The following is a 19,344-nucleotide window of genomic DNA, read 5'->3' as shown; positions in this document are numbered from 1 at the left end:
CGCTGTCCTCTAGCTGTAGACATACAGCTGTTGGGAGCTATGCTCACCAACTAGAGGAAGACAAGTAGCATAAGGAGAAGAAATATCTTCCCTTAGACCAACCATTATGAAGTCAGTCATATGAAGTAAACCAGCTGTCCATGTTTCCAGCTATATCGATGGTCCATACATTTCAGCCTTTTTGAAAGTGTAGATTCTATTTGGCTCATGTTTTCATGCACCCCCTTCAGTGTGGGCCCACCATACAATCAGGCCCCCAGTCTTTCATCTTGTGCAGCTCCATCAGATTAGGGATCAAAGTCTTTACAATTCTAAGCACAGCCTATTCTTACTTCACACGAAGGAGCTGAGGTGCTAGCATGTCATATAGGTGAAAAGAAAGATGGCAAAAGTCACCAGACCTCTGTTCAACCACTTGAAAAATACCGATCAAAAGATATCCACCTTTCCCTGAAAGCTTTCCTTGCATTGCTATTTACCATATGCCTAGACAAACTGGAAATGAATTCTGAGTCAAAATTCAAGATTAAACTTTGAATTCAGAATTCAAGATTTTCCTAGAAATAGGTCACAGAAGCGTACCACAATCACACCAGTAATCTTCAATATACAAATAAGGGTTAGCAACCAAAAACTCTTGGTCTGTTAAAGACGGTTTGACATACTTCAGAGAGCTTTTATGGACAGGAAGAAAACAAGGCCATTCACTAACCAAATTTCAACCACAGTAGTTACTCACTTTGAAGATATTCAGTACATAAACATCTGCCATACAATTCATAAATGTATTTGAGCAATGTTTGTGAACTTCCATGCCCAAGTAGATCACAGACATGGTAACAGAATGATAGAGAGGGAATGCAGCGTGTCTTCCAATTGTTATGCGAGTCCTAAACCCTCCCATAAAATAAAGCAACTGACTTGAGATTCGAGGCCCTTTTCGGCATCACTGACATTAGACTTGTTCTACCCACAGAACAGTGCTGCATTCTCAGCCAGTCCCTGTCATCTCAATATCTGGCCTCACTCAGAGAGAACAGATGTCCTCTGCCTTAGCCTTTCTACAGCCATGGGTGATCCAGCGGTGTTTCTTTATTTCCTGAATTGCGTTTTGCCAACCCCTCCCCAGGTAACTGGCGGTTACATGAAGACACTTCGAGCAGTCTGTCCTAACAGTGTGGGAGTAGGTTCATAACTAGCGCCATTCAGGCATGCTGTGATACAGGCACGGGTTACAAGTGTGCCTTCTCCCTGCTGATGGAGCACCCTGCACAGAACTGCTGAACTCGCAGAGGGGATTCCGAGTTCATTACCAACTCCTGCCACCCAACCTAAGGAAGAAACCAACAATTCACTTGGCTCAGTATTGGAGGAACTTGTCCTCCCACATGGACAATCACCTGAGAATCAGTATCGGACACTGTGCCCTCTCACATGCCAATGGCAAAGACAAAAAGGTTGTTCTCTTTCAACTAATCGTTCTCCCTCGGCAATCAGATTAGCATTTATCACATTGCTGTTGAATTCTCAGCCCTAAGGAATCCAGTTGAAGCCTACTCCCTTTGCCAGTACATCATGGCAACGTGCCACATCCCCACAGTTTAGCTGCTGCCTCTGGATTCGTTGGCCTTTAACCTCCCTTCTCTTAGCTGCTGCTTGCTGCTGACCGAACAAACCTGGCACATCGGCACTCTAGCTCCCCGAGTTTATCCATTCAGCCACAGCAGGACCCACGCTTAGGCCCCCAAAGGCAGAAAGCCCAAGCGCTCCTTCTTGCCAGGCTGTTCCTCCTCTGAGTAAGCAACAATGCTACAGGTCCTCGAATTGGGTAGAGTTTAGTTGTTGGAGAGCAGTGATTAAGGTCAACCACTCTGCTACCAAAAGCCAATTTTCCCTCATGGTCTTAGGTCACTATGAGATCAGCAGCCTTCTCCATGATACCCTTGAAGCCAGCATGTGGGAATGTAAACTTTACATTGCAACTCCTTAAAAAAGGAGCCACGAGTCCTACTTGCAAATTGTTTAACTAATTCTTCCTTCAAGGTTTTATCAAGTGAAAAGTTCACCTCTAACAGGCATTTAGTCAGGTGGATACTTGCAGAAAACATACTGAACATCTTCAGTTTCTGATTTACAGAAACAGAATGTATCATCAGATAACCAGTTGGAAAGAGCAGGAAAATTATTTGGTCCTTGAAGTAATACAGCAGTCTGTTATCCGCCTATTAACATATAGACCTAGTGGTATATAGCAAAGCACAACATCTTTAAAAGGGATGGGAGGGAAAGATGGGAAGGAAGAGAGGCATTTCAGGAAAGGAGGGAGGCAGGAAATTCAAGGGACAGGCCTTCTTTCAACCAAATCCAGGTGTTCTCTGGCCTCTTGAGAGGAGCATAGATCCAGGAAGCTTTCATTCAATTTAGAGGATGCACAGGACCAAAGAATCCATACAACGTATTACTATATTATACATATACCCACCACTAGGTGTCACCCCAATTTATTATATACATACGTATACACACACAAATTTATTTTAATACAATGCCACTTTCACCAGACTTTAATCTTCTAACTATGCTATGAAAATATTGAGCTTTTTAAAATAAAAAGGTGCCAATCCCTTCTGAAATATATACAATACTCTTAAGATGACTTTAAGGAAGTAACATATCCAATGCTATTTGCAGAAAAACATACTACCAAATACCAAGCATCTTTCTGAAATGGAAGTAGAGCACCTGCTTCCGCAAAGGTACATTTGGAGGCTGTGGAGATGGTGCACCTTCCCGTACAGGTGACAGAACGAGCATAGACTCACGGATAGTACTTCATCCATCTTTTAACATTCAAAGCCCTTGACAGCTAAAACATGAGCTGAAAAGCTCATCCTTTAGAGTGAAGTAGATTACCTGCCTTGCCACTGTTTGCTGAAGCAGTGGCTCTGTTAACACAAGCGCCCCGCTGGTTAAGAGATAAAAGCAGACGGACCGTTTCTCAGCATTTTGTCCAAGAGATAATCAAATTTAGTCAAATAGCTTCTTAGCGGGCCCTGTCACTGCATTTTCTGCCATTCTAACACCTTCACCTTTCCAAGTCACATGGCTTAGAACACACAGAACAGGGATGTAACACAGGAGAAAAAAAATACTTACTCAGAACATTGTGCCTTCAGTCACAAAATATATATGGGCTCTTCACAGAAGACTTCAAAAACAATAAAGGGAGTTATAAAGTTTCCTGTAATGATTTTTTCATTCCCCCTCTCTAGAGGAAGTATGATGAGATAAAACTGAACATCGAAAAAAAGACCTGTCTGACATTGTACTTGGTTGGAAACAGCTTGCACAGGAGGGTCCCCAGGCAGTACCTAACACAGCCTCTTCAGGCTCACTAGTGATGTAAAGCCCTGCAAATAAAATAATGGGAAGGAGTGGGGGCAAGATAACACTAGAAACAGCCCTAGTGGAGTAAGAACTACTCCAGAAGGCCACTTTCCTTTTCAACAGTGCAGAAAAAACAGCCACAGCCTTACCTTCCCCTAGCCTCCTCCTCCTGTCAAAAAACAGAAGTTCCAGTTCTGAGGTATATACCACACTGCAACACACCGTCCTTGCACAACCAATCCAGAGCCCATCTGTTTCCTGATCCTTCTCCCAAAACACATCCTAGAATACTCAAGTCATCACGGAGTGTTAACATCCAAGTTGGAAAGGATGAAGAACCCTAATGCAGGAGATGAATCGGAGCCTCAGATTGCAGCAATGACCCAAACAAAAAAGTTCTCAGGGGAGAGACCTTTTGGCATCCTAGCCCTTTCTTTGGCAGCCCCTTTGCAATCCTGCTCCAACTGGAGAGCTAGTTCACCCCAACCCTAACCCTACGCCTCGGCATTTCCATGGCCTGAGCCCAAGCTCCCCAAACCATAGAGCAGACAAGCAAGTTCAAGGGAGAAGTCTTTGTGCAGCCCATCCCATCAGTAGCTAACACAACCTTTATCTGAGGCAAGGAACAGAGGTTAGAGAGGCTGTGAAGTCTCTGTCTTTGGAGATATTCAAAGCCAATCTGGACAGTGCCCTGAGCACCCTGCTCCAGCTGACCCCACTTTGAACATGGTGTTGGACCAGATGATCTCCAGAGGTGCCTGCCAACCTCAACCATTTTGTGATTTTTATGAAATTAAATACTGTTGAATATTGCCCAGGCAATGAAGGAACAACAACACTAAAACCTGAAACAACTGTCCAAAACTAGAAGAAAAAACAAAGCCAAAAATAGGAAATCTCCAGGTTATTTTACCTATTAATAAAACTTAACCTTAGTGACAAAGCATATGTAGTCACAATGCTACATTTTCTGCCTACAGGTATGGGAATCAGGACAGTATCCTCACAATTGAAAAATATCAGTATAATGTCAGAGAAAGGCTACTGAAAATATACAGCTTACAAAGCAAGTTCCTTTTTCGCATGTAAGAAAGGTCAGGATCAGGTTATCATGCAAATTGCCCCAAAAAACAGAAGCAAAAGTATCATTTGAACAGTCACAAGAAGTCAGGTGAACATACTCACAATTCTGACAAATGACGCATGACAATATAAGAAATTATCTTTGCTTTGTTGAATATCCAAAGGATTTCACAAAAACAATCAAGTTTAGAATCAACATTAGCAACATAATTACATAACATGTTTGACCTGTTTTATCTGGATACTAACCACTAAACTAAGAACAGCCAGCAATTAGAGTTATGAAAATGCTTCACTTGACACTCTACCAAACTTCAGCCTGGACATAAGGATTCTGAACCCACTTAAGCAGTCCCTAGTAATCATATTCTTTTATTATTTGTAATGTATCTAATCTGCTCCACACATCATAGCACATCTTGGTGAGTACTTCAGATGTTCCCCCATAGGAAATAGTCACGAAAAGCTGTCATTCACCAATCTGCTGCTTAGGAAGTTGTTTCATGAGACTTAAAAATGTAAAGGCGCAAAATTGTAATTGTTCACTTAATATAGTCTTACTATTCAACTTGGGCAGCATCAAATCCGCTGAAGGCACGGAAAGCAGGAGATAACTGATAAACAGCACTGCAGAAGTTGGCCAAGCCTATCTAACAGCTAGCCTCTAGCTTGCCTGCAGTGCATTTTAAGAAAGAAAACAGCCACAACAAAGAATACACCAATGAGGTGTATACGTTCACAGAATCACTGAATGGTTGAGGTTGGAAAGGACCTCTGGAGATCATCTAGTCCAACCGCCTGCTCCAGCAGAGTCACCTAGAGGCACATTGCCCAGGACCCTGTCCAGGCGGCTTTTGAATATCCCCAGGGAAGGGGACTCCACAGCCTCTCTGGGCAACCCGTGCCAGGACTCAGTCACCCTCACAGTAAAGAAGTTTTTCCATCACGTTCAGATGGAACTTCCTGTGCTTCAGTTTGTGCCCGCTGCCTCTTGTCCCGTCGCTGGGCACCACTGAGAAGAGTCTGGCCCCATCCTCTCGACAACCTCCCTTCAGTTACTTATACACATTGATCAGTCTTCTCTTCTCCAGGCTGAACAGTCCCACCTCTCTCAGCCCTTCCTCATATGAGAGATGCTCCAGTCCCTTCATCATCTTAGTACCCCTTCCCCGGACTCACTCCAGGAGCTCCATGTCTCTCTGTTAAGAGCGATTACTGCAATTTTCTATAAATAGAATTTTTTGTTGGTGTAATCTGAGCTTGTGCTGCCGTTCCGCAGACAGAGAAGTCATTTTCAGCTGGCTGTTTATCTAGGATACACAACTTGGCATCATTACAAGTTAGAATATGCAGAACAATTAATCCATCAGTGAAACGATGCAATATAAAAGTACAGACCAGAGCCTAAACTGCCACAATGGCAGACTACAGAACATGGAGGTCAAAAATCAATCACAGTAAACTCAAATCTACCAGTGCATTCATTCCAAAAGTTTCTGTAGGGTGCAGGGCACCTTTTATTTCTGCATGGCATTACGAGGTAGTTCTGAGAAAGCATCACAATATTCATTATACAATAAGTACTGTGGTTGTGGAAAATTGTTACACTAAATCAGAAAAGTGGCTGATCTGGAGCTATGACCCGTGGCCAAGAAACACTTCAGAAAAAGACAAACTCTAGTGAGACTTACAGAATAACTGACTTAAGATTTATTCCATGAAGAATAGGTCTTTAGGCTCCAGAAGAGGCTTAACCATTCTAGCTCAGGGAATTGAGAGACATCCCGTGCTCCTTTAACTCTGCTACATTTTTTACTGTAAGACAACAAGCCCTACAGCCCCATCAGGGTACTGTGCAGAAATATTTCCTCTTATTCATATTACATATGCTGCCTTTCATTGTAGGATTTGTCAGTAATGCCTGGGCTTAAACAAATGAGTGTATGTCACATGCAAAGAAATAGAAGAGAACCCTGAAGAGGCTGCTGTATGGGAACAGTACAGGCCACACTGTAGGCAAAAGTGATGCGGTCAGAGAAAGAGTCAGAGAACTCCTGAGTCACACTGTGTGGGAGGGCACTGAGACACACAAACTTACGTAAAGAAGAATTGCTCAGTAGTCAGAATCAGGTAATAGTGAATACTAATACAATCTGGAAGCATATATAGATTTTTGCTTAGTATTTTCAAGTTTATGGGAAGTCTTTGTGTATCGTCATCTTTCTGTTAGCACTTAAAGTGACTTTTTTGCTCCACACTTGGACTGCTCTGTCACTAGATACTGCTCAGAAGGACGAGTCCAAGAAAAATGCCATCATGATAAGGAAATTCCTTGTTGCTTTCCTAAGGCAGATGCTACGTTACTGCTTATGATACTGCCACTGTCAATGCCTGAGCCACACCCCAGACTGCGCTGACTCAGTGAACCAAGAGCACAGGTGATTCTGCACACCACTTTAGCTCCAGTTTAGAAGTTTACATTACTATTTAGGGATCAGATTGTCCTAAGAAAATATATTTTCCTCTTCAGCTGAACTAATCCCAAACTCCTTGGGTGTCTCTTTGTGGTCACTGCAAAGTGCCTACCAGCTCCCCAGAGCAGCTACCTGGGCCTCCATCAGGAGCACATTTGTCTGCTCCCTCTGAAGGAAGGAAGGAAGGAGATGGGGCTGTGACCTGTGTGCACTAACATACACTTTGCATATAACCACATCAGAGGTGCAGCCATGCTACAGCTTGTTCACAGTCCTCCAGAGGGATCTCGGACTGCCCCAAATCTCACCATACCTTCCTAACACATCGCTGCGGCCAGGCACCATGCGCTTTTCCAACACAACAGCAAGACAGCAGTGCCACAGTCTAGATGAACCCTAGATGTCACCCTCTATATCCAAGGATCTCTGCAGATTTCTGTAGATTCTCCAGCAACTCACAAATTAGAATATTCTTGAAGGTGATTCCAGTGTGGGGATTCCAAAGCCATAGTTAGTTGTTTTTCTGGGAAACAGATGAAATAATTAAGGATATTAGGATTTCTTGAGCAACAAGTCAGAGCCTGAAACTTCTCATTTTTCTACACCCTAATAAGATTGCTTAAACAGACCACGATTCAATTGTCTTCTTTTGGGATAAGAGGGTACTTTTCACGCTCGGCATGAAGTTGTGGTCCTGCCAAAGTGCAAGTGCTCAGAGTAACAAAAGAATCAGCGGGTTCATTGTTTAATAAGCCTCACACGAACTATTTCACAGACTGCAATACAACACAAAAGCATCAAGTGGGAAAGTATTTCAAATACAGGTGCCCCTGGCTCTAGCATGAAGTATCAGAGGGCACTGAACTAATATATTCAAGAAAATAAAGTTCGTAGATTCTCAGTAAGCGCTTCCAAAGCGCTGAGCTAAGATTCAGAAGTTATCTAGGGAAGTTAATACTAGTAAAAAAACCTCCAAAGTAGTCAGATGGAACAGAACTGATAAACGCAATTTCAGTTTTTACAGCTGGATTTCATAGAAAGCCTTTGTTGCCATGACTATCAAAATCCTCCAGGTGCAGAGAAAAATCTTCCCTGGGACAAACCTTATTCTGCCCATACTGTATGGCTGATTCTTAGAGTGAACAGCGGTTAGCTCCCTGCAAACTGTCTTTCCACACTTATGACTTTTTGATTAGTCTATACTTGAGTGTGATTTTACATTCAAACATAAGCTCGCTCTACTCATCTCTGTCCATACTTAATCTACTGTATTTGAAGTACGCTTTAGTGGGTAAAATACATTTGTTTGATGGGAAAAAAATTCTATTATCCTCCACATCAGACAGACAACTCACATTTTAAGGCAGCACTCACGTGGCCTGAATGATACAATTTCCTTTTAGCCTGCTTTGGACATTACAACATGCTTTCCTGGCGCACCCTCTACTGACCCTCCCATTTATGGGTTCTGTAGAATGCCTCTTGAATTCTTTGCAACTATTAATTCAACTTTTCAAGACTTAAACACATACCTACATGGGCTAGTCAGGCTACAATGAAAGCCAGTACGGTGTGTATTGGTTGCACAGCACTCTACTGACTCAGACCCACAGCTTCCGGGAAGCTGTGTGACAAAGTCAGGTAAGTGGCAAAAAACGCCACACACACACAGTGGCAGAGTGGTCACACCAAGTACAAAGCCTGGTAATATGTCCCAGCATTCCCATTCCCCACAATTACCTTTCTCAAGAGAGAGTGAGGAGAACTGATAACAAGGAGAAGGGCTCCCAAACCAAATACATAGGCAGAAGGATGGCTGAACTCAGCTGCTTCTCTAGTATATGCTACCTCGCTGCTCAACCTAGGGACAAAGTCCCTTCACTATAAAGGTAAAACACAAGCCCCACTGGCTGAGGAGGAAAGTCTGGCAGCAGAAGGTACGGGTAAGACATGGCACCTTCAATGAAGGTTGAAGCCTCGGCCAAAGAATAGGACAGGAGGAACACAGGAGAGCCCACGCAAAGGCACAACATACAGATCACAAATGGGTTGTCACATTTCTTAAGCCCAGCTTAGAGGCTGGATTCTCAGGACCAGATTTTTGCTGCCACACAACAGAATGAAGAAGAAACAGAAATCAGAGTAGTATTTTCCCACGTTATCCACGTAACAACTTAGATATAAGCAGTCCAGATGTACGTCCCCAACCTAAGTTGTTAGTATGGTCCATAACAGCCCATTTCCAAATCAGAATAGCATGTAAGAGAAATTCTCTCTGTGCCAATCTAGTCTTCCCTGACTTTTTCAGCTCTGGATCCACCTATAAACAGAATAATTAAATAATAATTACTTGTTTCTTGCAGTAAATTATCTGCCAAAGAGAATAGATGGCAAATACTGTTTGGTTTCCTCTGTTACACTTAGAAGGATTTACATCTGCATTGTTTAAGTTCATTTCAGCAGCTGGCCCAGCTGCACCTCAGACATCCTGTTACATGGCCCCACTTCTTCAAATCTTCGATCAGCCACATCCATGTACTGCCAAGAAGAGGATCCGTGCCTGACAGACACCTGGATTCCCCCTGAATGACCTCACACCAGACACACTACGAGTGAGATTACTCCAAACTCCATCCCTAGAAAGTCCCAGACCAAGTAGCCCTCAGCCCAAAAGGGTACAGGAAGTCAAAAGCTAAAGCTGGAGTAAGTCAGAGCAGAAAAAGTGGAGTTTGAACACACCAGTTGGGAACCCAGTGTGAGAACAATTTGCTGACAATGGCTGGGGTACGTATGTGCAGCTGTCCCTGAGGACTTGGCCTGACAATCCTACAAGCTTCCAGCAGGAATTCATGTACGTGTCCACGCCTGAGTGTTTTCCCCTGAATTCTGTACCTTTCTCCCTTCTACTTTGGTCAGCTACTATCAATAAAGCTAAATTGCATTTAGTTTTGTATCTGACTGGTTACTTCTTTGGGTGAGAGCCCTATTAACAAGCAATAAGGCTTCATAACTGCATCCAGCTGCTCCAAAAACTGACAAATACTTTAATTTGTAATTCAACATGCCAAAAAGCAGCACAAAGCCCTGGGGTAGGTTTCATGGATCTGGCAAAGCCTTCACCTGTTTTGCACACCTTCTGGATTCTCAGACAAAAGAGGCTGGTTGCCAACATAATTGGACTGATTGTAAATGCATACAAAACTTATTACTTATCTGGAATTGAATAAGCAGCCGGGTGAGTCAATTACCATTAAGAGCTGAGAGAGAGAGACCCCCCCCAACCCAAAATCACCTGTGCTATATAACCTCACCACCTCATCGTTGTGCAAGTCAGAGGATGACAGCAACAGATCTCACCGTGCACAAAAAGAATTACCATCCTCACCTCTGTGGGCAATCTGGTCCTAATGAATGACTCGAGGAGAGGACATGAAGAACACCTGCTCCATGGAAGCCTTCTGAGAAAACACTGTTTCACAAACCTAAAGGGAGAAGTGTCATGTTTTCCTTAAATCCCAGCCACAAACCTTAAACAGTCAGTAACAGTAGTCCCCAGATAGCAACTTCAGCAGTTCAGCAACTTCCTCAAGATGACCGTTCAGGCAACTCTGAAATATACCTCTAATTAAAAATGTATTTCTTGGTAGCAACTTCTAAACCAGAACTATTGACACAACTTGCATCTTGGCTGTCTAACATCTGAAAAGCTCTGCTGAAAACCCCTTCAAAAGCTCACTATTTTATTCACTTAAACAATTCCAAGGCTCATATCTGCCAGACCACACAGGTGGAAGGTCCATACTTCCAAAGCCTGAACATTAACATCAAAAAGACTGTTACACCTCCTAGCCTGTACAGACAACATCCTTACAGCAGCACAAAAGGCTGCAGCTTAGCAGTTATCCAACTGGTGAGCTTTATTCTGGATCTACAGGTACAAAGGTTACAGATAACTGCATGCTCACAGGATACTGCTATCCCAATAAATTGTGAAGAGATGCACAGAAGTACACTGACAAATTATTAATAGCCACTGGGAGGTAACGAAGAGATCAAACATTACCACCATGACAACCCTAGAAGTCCTAGCCACCATACGCACTAATGGGAACAAGTGAACAATGAAATGGGAAATCTCCAGCCAAGTTATATTTCCAAGTTTCAGTAACTGGAGGAAGAAAGTTTCAAAGACAGATTAGCTTGAAAACTTGGGCTACAGAGTGGAGCACTTTAAAATGAACCTACCAAAAACAACTGGCCAAAGAACTGTCAATGTCTGCCACAGAGATGCATGTTAACAGGTCTTCAGCAGAAGGCAGATTGTTACCCAGCCAGAAGATTTCTGGCGAGAGGAAGAAAAGCAGCACTCAGAATTGCAGACACTACCCAGCCAAGAGAGACCTGGGCGCATGCTCTGGGAGTATGTCCATCTTTTCAGAAAACCTGCCTAAAACATCACAACAGTCTCTATAATAACATGACTGACAAAGCACAGAAGGAGTAGAAGAAACAACTGAGCCCCATCAGAGAGAATAAAAGAATGAACTCTTTAAACCAGTTCTGTTAAAGAGCAGCTAACCCTCACTGTGGTCTTTATGGTTAGGTACCAGAACAAGCCACCCACACTCTCTGATGCATCATGAGAAAGAGTGCAGAAATATAAGAATCTTCCAGTATGGAAAAATAATAACTACTGGTGCTCCAGAGGTGAAGTTCTTTGGCTTTCCTATCAAAGCACTGGAAAAATGGTATTCAGACACCTATACTTCATTATCAATGCTCAACCTCTCTAGCAGTCATCATGACAAAAACTGCTTAATCAACAACCCTTGCTCTCTTTTGCAGATATGATTCACATCTTCACCAGCCTAAGAAAAATCTATGAATACCAGAGAAAATAACATTATGAACTTTTATCAAGAGTTTGTTCTTTTCATTCTCCTCTGGTTTAAGTGATACACTGCAGAATCGCACAGGACTTCGCAAACCATCCCAGACTCGTGGATACTTAGCAGTAGCTGATGCCCCCTCCAAGCAGTCCTCCAGGGAACAGTTTGCGAAGGAATGAAACTTGGGAGCCAGTCTGCAAGCTTTGGGCTTGAGATGTCTGTATCTCAAAAGGCTGGGTCCGGCTGGGTCCTTTACATATTCAGTCCCCTAGGAAGCACTAAGACAACTTTTTTTCTTGCTCTTTACCAATGCAAGAGGAAAGAGGAGGGAACATCAAACCAGGCCACAAACCACCTAGCTCAGGGAACAAACAATTGCTACAAATCATTTACCCAAAGAGCTGCAAAGGATTAGGGAGATAGTATCACCTGTACATAACGGGATGGAGCAGGCTGGAACTGCCTGTTGCAACTGGCAGCATTTGCCAGAAAGGTAGATACAGGGTGCACATTGAACATTTCGGAGAAGATTGATCATCATGTTTTCTGTGTTTATAATACTGCTGGAGTTCAGCTGTTAGCATTACTTGCTTGCCCTATCTCTTGCATTTTTCACAGGGACACCTGTTAGGTACCTGAAAAAGAAAACTTAGGATACCGTCTCTGGTAGTGCCTGCCAGTCAAAAATCAACTGAGGAAACATGCAGTAGTAAATATGAATTTGACCAATCATGTGTTATTATACTGTATAACACTGCCATAAGCCCATTTATAAATAGATGAAGCTAGGCACAACACAGAAGCAATTGCACCAAGTCAATGTTCATATAGTGATTATAATATGCTAGTGAATCCTAAATATGCTTTGAACCTTACAATTCAGGTTTAAAAAAGTGTATTCAAGAGACAAGTTCTCCAATTTCTGTACAATACAATTGCTTATCAGCATGACTGGGTTTCTACTTTTTCCCCTGAAATTAGGTGACAGATAAGAACAAAGACTTCCTGGTGCATGCGTGTTAACATTACAGTGTTCAAGGCCAAACCCAAACATCTGTATTGTTTTACATCCTCTCCACAAACATCATCAGTTAAGTTATTTTTAATATCCTGCATAGCTCCACATTGTCCCAAAGAGTGTTTATAAGCCACAGCTGGAAAGAAAAAGCAGGATGTCCTAACACAGTAGGCATCTCAGTGATAACTCTACCACCGAGATGCAAGAATCCAGCTTGTTTAAAAAAAAAAAAAAAAAAAAACACACACACATCTCCAAAGAACTCTGGTCAACCATGTACTTTATTCACTGTGATACAGAAATACAAAAGCTGAAGGTAGAGATCCGTTCTCATACGTTAGCAGGTAGAACAATTTATTAGTCTATGCTATGTCAGTATGTCATACTGTGTCTTTATAGCTGTCTGGATGGTCACACACCAGAGACAATACCATATATAATAATGAGCATTAGTTCCATCTGAGTCTAAGAGGACAAATAAAGAACGGCCCACAGTGGGCAGGTGGCTATTTGTCTAGCTATAAAACAAGAAGCAGAAATAATCCCTCTTATACTCAAGGCACTCAGCATCAAGAAAGACCCAGCTGCTACATATTTCTGGCAGATTTCGTAAAAACTATGAAAAGCTAATGCAAGTGTATGGAAGTGAAAGTTATCTGTAGTTTAGGGACGAACAAGGGAAGCTGAGCAACTCTGAAACCTCTAGAAACCCAAATAGGACATGCTGAAGAAATCACAGGTGAGATGTCTAAGAGACAGAAAGATCTTTTAAAGTACAGACTAAGATTACATTTTAGCTCTACTTTTTATCTTCTCTTTCCACCTAACAACCTAATACCCTGACCTTAAGTTTGCCAAACAGCTGGCAGCTGTTGGGGGCAGAGCGGATCAGAAAAGAACCGACCAACACAGTACTCTAAAAGCAGCAAAACAAACTCAGCACATACATGTAATCTCCAGCAGCCTACACCCAGGATGTAGTTAAAGAACCCACCTTATTTCAGGAGAAGGGTTCTCAATTCTCAAAGAGTTCTCAAAATGGAATCTCAATTTTCCTTAATGAAATTCACAACTTCATTCCACTTGCATTCACTGAAACTCCCAGTCTATACATAATTTGTACTAGCGTATTCCTAAAAAACCACAATGCAAAGAAATCTGGAGCAGCAGTAGAGCTGGTGAAAAATGCACCACTGAGTGCACTGAACAGCCACAAAATTCAGTTTAAGATTAAGATTTAGAAGTTAATGTATCACTTCATCTATCAATATCATTAATTATAAGATATAGTTTTGGAGAGACTAGACCTCACAACAGGCATTTCTGATGAGTATAAATTACGAAGATTGCCCTTTAAATACATCAAATCATTTACTCAAGTCTGATAATGGCTACGTTTTGGTAGGTATTCGAGAAAGCTGATTATTGATGTAACATGAAAGACTATTTGTATTCGTAAAATTTGCAGGATACAAGAACCTTGTCAAATTTGCAGGAAGGCTATGATCAGGCTTTAAGTCAAGAAAAACATTTTAAAGCTGCTCTTTGCGTTAGAATTACTGCCTCTGCAGAAAGGAAACACATCTTTCAAGTAAAAGTAATCTATTTCAATCCAACTCATTTTCCTTTTAGTTCAGATGTAATGCATTTTGTTTAAGTCAAAATGCGAGTCACTGCTTCATAAAGCTACCTCACACTCATATTTGTTCTCTAGTGCTTCACAGAGAAATAACTAGCTCACCATCTAACAAATGCAGTCTTAGTTAGCAGGCTATAATTGGGAGGCCAAGACAATAGTTTCTTTGTGCACAAAAATGTAAGAACTCTCAGTGACTGGGACAGCAATGCCCAAGTTTTTCAGGACCAAAACGCCAACAGACCAGAGACAGTTTAGCCAGCGCTACGTGGGTTCTGAAGCGTTACTCAGAGTGCTCAGTTCTGCTTCTTAAGAAGAGTCTGTTTTAAGAAACTCAAGCCAATCACCTAAGTCAGGTGTTCAATAAACACGATGCATATCTATCCACAAGGCATGAAAACCTAAGCAAGAGCTTCAAATAGATCCATACTCCTACCATCATCCTCCAAAAGGTCAAACGTTTATCTAACAAAATCCAGTTTAACTAGATAATTTACTTTATTAACTAACACTTTTCTTTGAAAAGCAGCAAGAGGTACCAGAAATATTGTCAGATTACAGGAAGATTGCATCAATCACAAATGAAGCAACACATGCACAAGGCAAGAGAGCCTTGTCTCAGGAAGGCCCACCGTTGCAAAGCTTAGAGTGAAATTTAACTTCTAAATGCAACACCACTTTTTTTTTTTTTTAACCAAACCTGTGGACCTAATTGAGGCCATCAGGCCAAACCACTCAGGAGGGCAGAGCACACACTGCCCTCCACCACGGTCAACTTGAACCACTGAGGCCCTCTGCTCTCATCTCAGCCACCACACAGCCGACTTAACCTCTCAAGGAAGGGGAGGAGCCCCCTCGCTGCCCCCCCAGGCCCTCGCTGACAGCCCAGCCACAGGAGGGGACACGCAACCCCCCTGCACCTCCCCAGGCAAGGCGGACCTCACCAGCTCAGGACCTGTCCTACCCTCCCAGAGGGGACAGACACACAGCCTACACACGCTCCCCCTTTCCCTTCCCTACAGACTACAGCACCCCGCCCCCAGACCTATTTTCCTCTAATACACTCAGATGAGGAACCCTCAGCCCCTCACGCCGCCCTATATCGTAAACGGGGGCGAAGGGGCGGAGCCGAGGCCTCCCCTCTGCCACTCTATTGGAGAATGGGGCTGTCGCTCACTGGAACCGGGCCCGCCGCCTGGGGCTGTTGCCAAGCCGCCGCGGGCGCCCCCTGGGGGCGGCGGGGATCCCCGCCCGCCCGCCCGCGCGGGTTTGGCAGCGCGCCGCGCCGGTCACGGCCCCGGGAGGAGCGGGGCGGAGCGCAGCGCAGCGCAGCGGAGTGGGGAGCGGCCGCCGCGGAGGCTCGGAGCAGCTGGGTGACGCCGGCCGGGCGGCGCTGCGAGCGCGGCGCAGCGTGGCGACGGGCGGCCCCAGCCCTGCTCCCTTGGGCCGCGGCGGCCCGCGCGTGGGGTGAGCCGCGGCCGAGGAGGGGCAGCGGGGCGGCCATGGCCAGCGCCAGCCCTGAGGAGAGGGAGGCGGCGGCGGCGGCGGCGAGGGAGGAACAAGCCCTGAGCAAGCTGGTGGTGCGGCTCCAAAACGTGCAGGAGAGGAAGCGGCTGGAGACGCTGGTGCAGACCCTGAGCGACCTGCTGGAGCTGGCGGCCCGGCAGAGCGGTAAGGCGCGGCGGGCCGCGCTGCCCCCCCCCGCCCGGCGGCGGCGGGCGCTAACGCGGCCTCTCTGCCTCCCCCCTCTCCGCAGCCCCGAAACTCTTCAACGGCAGAAACGTCCACGTGCCGGTGCTGGTGGTGGCCGACCTGTACGCGGGAGCGGCGGGCGTGCAGCAGGTAACCGCCGGGCCGGGAGGGGAGGGGAGGGGAAGGGGCCGCCGCCGCCGCCGCGGCCCGGCCCGGAGTGAGGCGTGAGGCGGGGACGGGGCGGCCCTCGCCGGCCGGGGACGGGGCCGGGGCCCGGCCGCCGCCGCCCTCCACAAGGGCGAAGTCGGGAGAGGAAACGGCGGATTAAAGCGCCTCTGGGCCACCCCGGTGCTCTCCGGCTAAGCCGAGCCTCTCCGTCCTTTCCTGGAAGAAAAATTACTGCTTGGCTCTTTCTTTCCCGTTTTCTTAATTTTCGTATGTTTGAGAAGGCGACCCTCGGAAGGCTGTTGGTCTGCAGAAGGACGCGGTGTCTGCTTGCTTTTAAAAGGGATGGCTCTTCCAGCTCGTCGCTGGTGCTGCTTAAGCAATAAAAGGAGGTAGCGTAGAAAATAGAAGTCAAGCAACGCGAATACGGTATTGCATAGGTTCTGCGTTACAAATAACGTTATCTAGCGCGTTCTCGACCTGATGGTATTACCCTTTGCCGAGGTTGAACTGACTTTTGAAAAGTGGAATGATACAATACGAATCCAGACATCTGTAGCCCTATCCTACAAGAGAGTTGTACCAGCCGCTGATTTTTTAGGAGAGGAAAATTCTTCTTTTAGCTAAGAAGAGGTTCTGCAGTCTATGGTCGTGCTTGGCTTTTGCCCTCCCTTGACATTGGCCCAGTTGGATTAGGTGTGGCACATCTGCAATTTGATGTTGTACTTGCAGTGCAGTTGCCAGATTTGTCATATGAAACAACTCCTTCTTGGCAGGCATATATTAAATTTACGACTGTGTTATTCCCAAAGGACGTTCATAAATTGTAGATGTCTGTGCAATGCGTTCGCTTTTTTGTTAAAAAAAAATTGTATGATTGCAACATTTCTGGCATCTTTTTTTTTCTATTCACTAGAAAGCAAACCATAAATGATGTCATAAAAGCGGCTTAAATAATGGTACTATTTAAGAGCACGTTTCTTAAGCTACTAGACCTTAGCCAGAGGTCACAAATATACAATTCAGATTAAAATGTGAAACTGTACTCCTGCCTGTGATGTGTAATGTTTACAGTGGCAATAACAATCCTCTCAAGCATATTGCCTCTCGAGCAATATGCTCTAGAGGTCCCTGCTTGAGCAGGGAGGTTGGACTAGATGATCTCCAGAGGTCCCTTCCAACCTAAACGATTCTGTGATTCTGTGATTCTTTTGAACACTAAAATATCTGTGCAGAATTTGAAGTTTTAACTTATTTTACTATTCAATTGTTGGGTCATTAAGAAATACAGAAGGATTCCTCATCAATTACTTTGGGGATAAAACATATTATGTATGTAACAGTTTACAAAATTAACGTCCAGAAGTTTGGACTAGGAAGTACAAAATACGAAATCCAGTAACAACCAGGAGTAGGTCTGAAATGACTTTGTGGAATGCTTAGACGTGCATAAGGAAGATAGAGATCATTTAATTTTCATTTTAGCTATGCTAACACTCCTCTTACATGATTTAATGCAGAATTTTAAAACAAATTTTAATCTTCACTCTGCCTGCCTTTGCAATCTCACAGTGCTTCAGTTCAGAAGTTTCGGAGCACTTTTATGTTACTACATTGTATATGAGTGTCAGATTCATAGCCAGGGCAAAGCTCAAATCCTGTTACTCATAAAATGCCGTGGGCAGCTATTCCTTCACTTTCTGTTACGATATTTACAACAGTAAATCCCACAGTATAGGAGTGGAACTCTATCTTCCTTGCTTCATCCACTGTGATTCATTTGCAGTCCTTATGAATACACAAATCTCACTTCAGGCACTGAGGGAGTCATGTAGTCTGCATTTCAGTGCAGTCCCTTTATACTACTAAATAATTTTTGTTGAACAAATTGGATAATCAGCCAGTAGCCTCTTTTGCTTTTGGCATTGTAATAAAATTGATTCGTATAAGCGAGTCAACGCAGTAAGAGCTCTATCTGAAGTGAGGATTGTCTTTTCCTCTTCTGCTTAGCTGGTTACAAAGCATCTCGTGCTGCTGTTCCACTGAGTAAATTTGCTGCATAGATCAATATTGCAGGTATCAGTGCAAGTCGAACTACAGATAGAAACTTTGCAAACTTCTTTACAAGTAGGAAGGTACCGGACTGGAAAGTCAATAGTGCCTTAAAATAAAATAGACATCTTTTAAGTAAATATGGTTGTTTCTTTCTGCAGTTACTGACTGGCAGTGATTGCAGCAGCTTAGCGAGTGTAGAGCAAAACATGTTTATACTTGAGTAAAGAGCAATCAGCAGAGCTTTATTGTCTCACACAGAAAGCGTGAGCTAATGCAATATAAATTCATTGCATGCTAGAAATGAGAAGGGGCTGATTAAATAGCCACAGGGTTTCAGTGCTGCCACCAACTGTTCCTGTCTCTAGGGACCGGCTTTAGCTGTAAGAATATTCTTGTTTTCTGTCTTTTTTCTTTTTTCTTTTTTTTTTTTTGCTTTCCCTGTAGGCTTTAGACTCTCTGGTATTCTGGTATTTAACAGACTCTTACTTTCTTGTATTACTATTAAACACATAAAAGGCTGTCTGTAATCTCAGACTGTGATTTTAATATTGTAAAATAAGCCTCATGTCAACAGGTCACATTTGCTTTGGTCTTCTCAGCACCCGCTGCTCTTGTAAATGTTTGTCAAGACATCCTTAATTAGCCATTAAGCTAATTTTCATCAGGTTCTGAATTCTATAAGAGCAGTTAGGGAACTATGAAGTGGGACTTTCAGAATGCAGCCTTTGCTTAGTAATTTGCAGTGTATGAATGGTCAGCTCTACAATGTCTTTGCCATGCAAATTTGAAATTTATACCTCTTTGCCTGTTATTAATAAATTGTGATTTGCTTAGAATATGGAAAATTAGGCGACTGTATGTCTCCATCTTGGGGAGGATTCATGGTCTCTAAGACTATTCTTTGCAACTATGTTTGGTAGGACTTGAGTGCACAGACCAGCCTAA

General features: G+C 43.8%; 1 protein-coding gene and 1 long non-coding RNA gene across 7 annotated transcripts in view; one reads left to right on the top strand and one right to left on the bottom strand.

Moving 5' to 3' along the window:
* The window catches only part of LOC138065645 (uncharacterized), a 38,330-nt gene extending 34,794 nt beyond the window's left edge, over nt 1–3,536 (bottom strand). The window contains exon 1 of the long non-coding RNA XR_011138740.1: nt 3,157–3,536. This is a non-coding gene — a long non-coding RNA (uncharacterized lncRNA). The remainder of the gene's footprint in view (nt 1–3,156) is intronic.
* Nucleotides 3,537–15,889: 12,353 nt separating this feature from the next.
* Nucleotides 15,890–19,344, top strand: part of LRRK2 (leucine rich repeat kinase 2) — a 68,072-nt gene continuing 64,617 nt past the window's right edge. For all 6 annotated transcript variants that reach the window (XM_068930771.1, XM_068930742.1, XM_068930761.1 and 3 more), the window contains exons 1-2: nt 15,890–16,158; nt 16,244–16,329. In XM_068930771.1, coding sequence (XP_068786872.1) covers nt 15,990–16,158; nt 16,244–16,329 — 255 coding nt within the window. In that variant the 5' untranslated portion in view covers nt 15,890–15,989. The remainder of the gene's footprint in view (nt 16,159–16,243; nt 16,330–19,344) is intronic.

Source organism: Struthio camelus, chromosome 1 (assembly GCF_040807025.1).
Source record: "Struthio camelus isolate bStrCam1 chromosome 1, bStrCam1.hap1, whole genome shotgun sequence".
Lineage (NCBI taxonomy): Eukaryota > Metazoa > Chordata > Aves > Struthioniformes > Struthionidae > Struthio > Struthio camelus.
The sequence above is the reverse complement of the archived record's forward strand: the minus strand, read 5'-3'. Positions and strand labels throughout refer to the sequence as shown.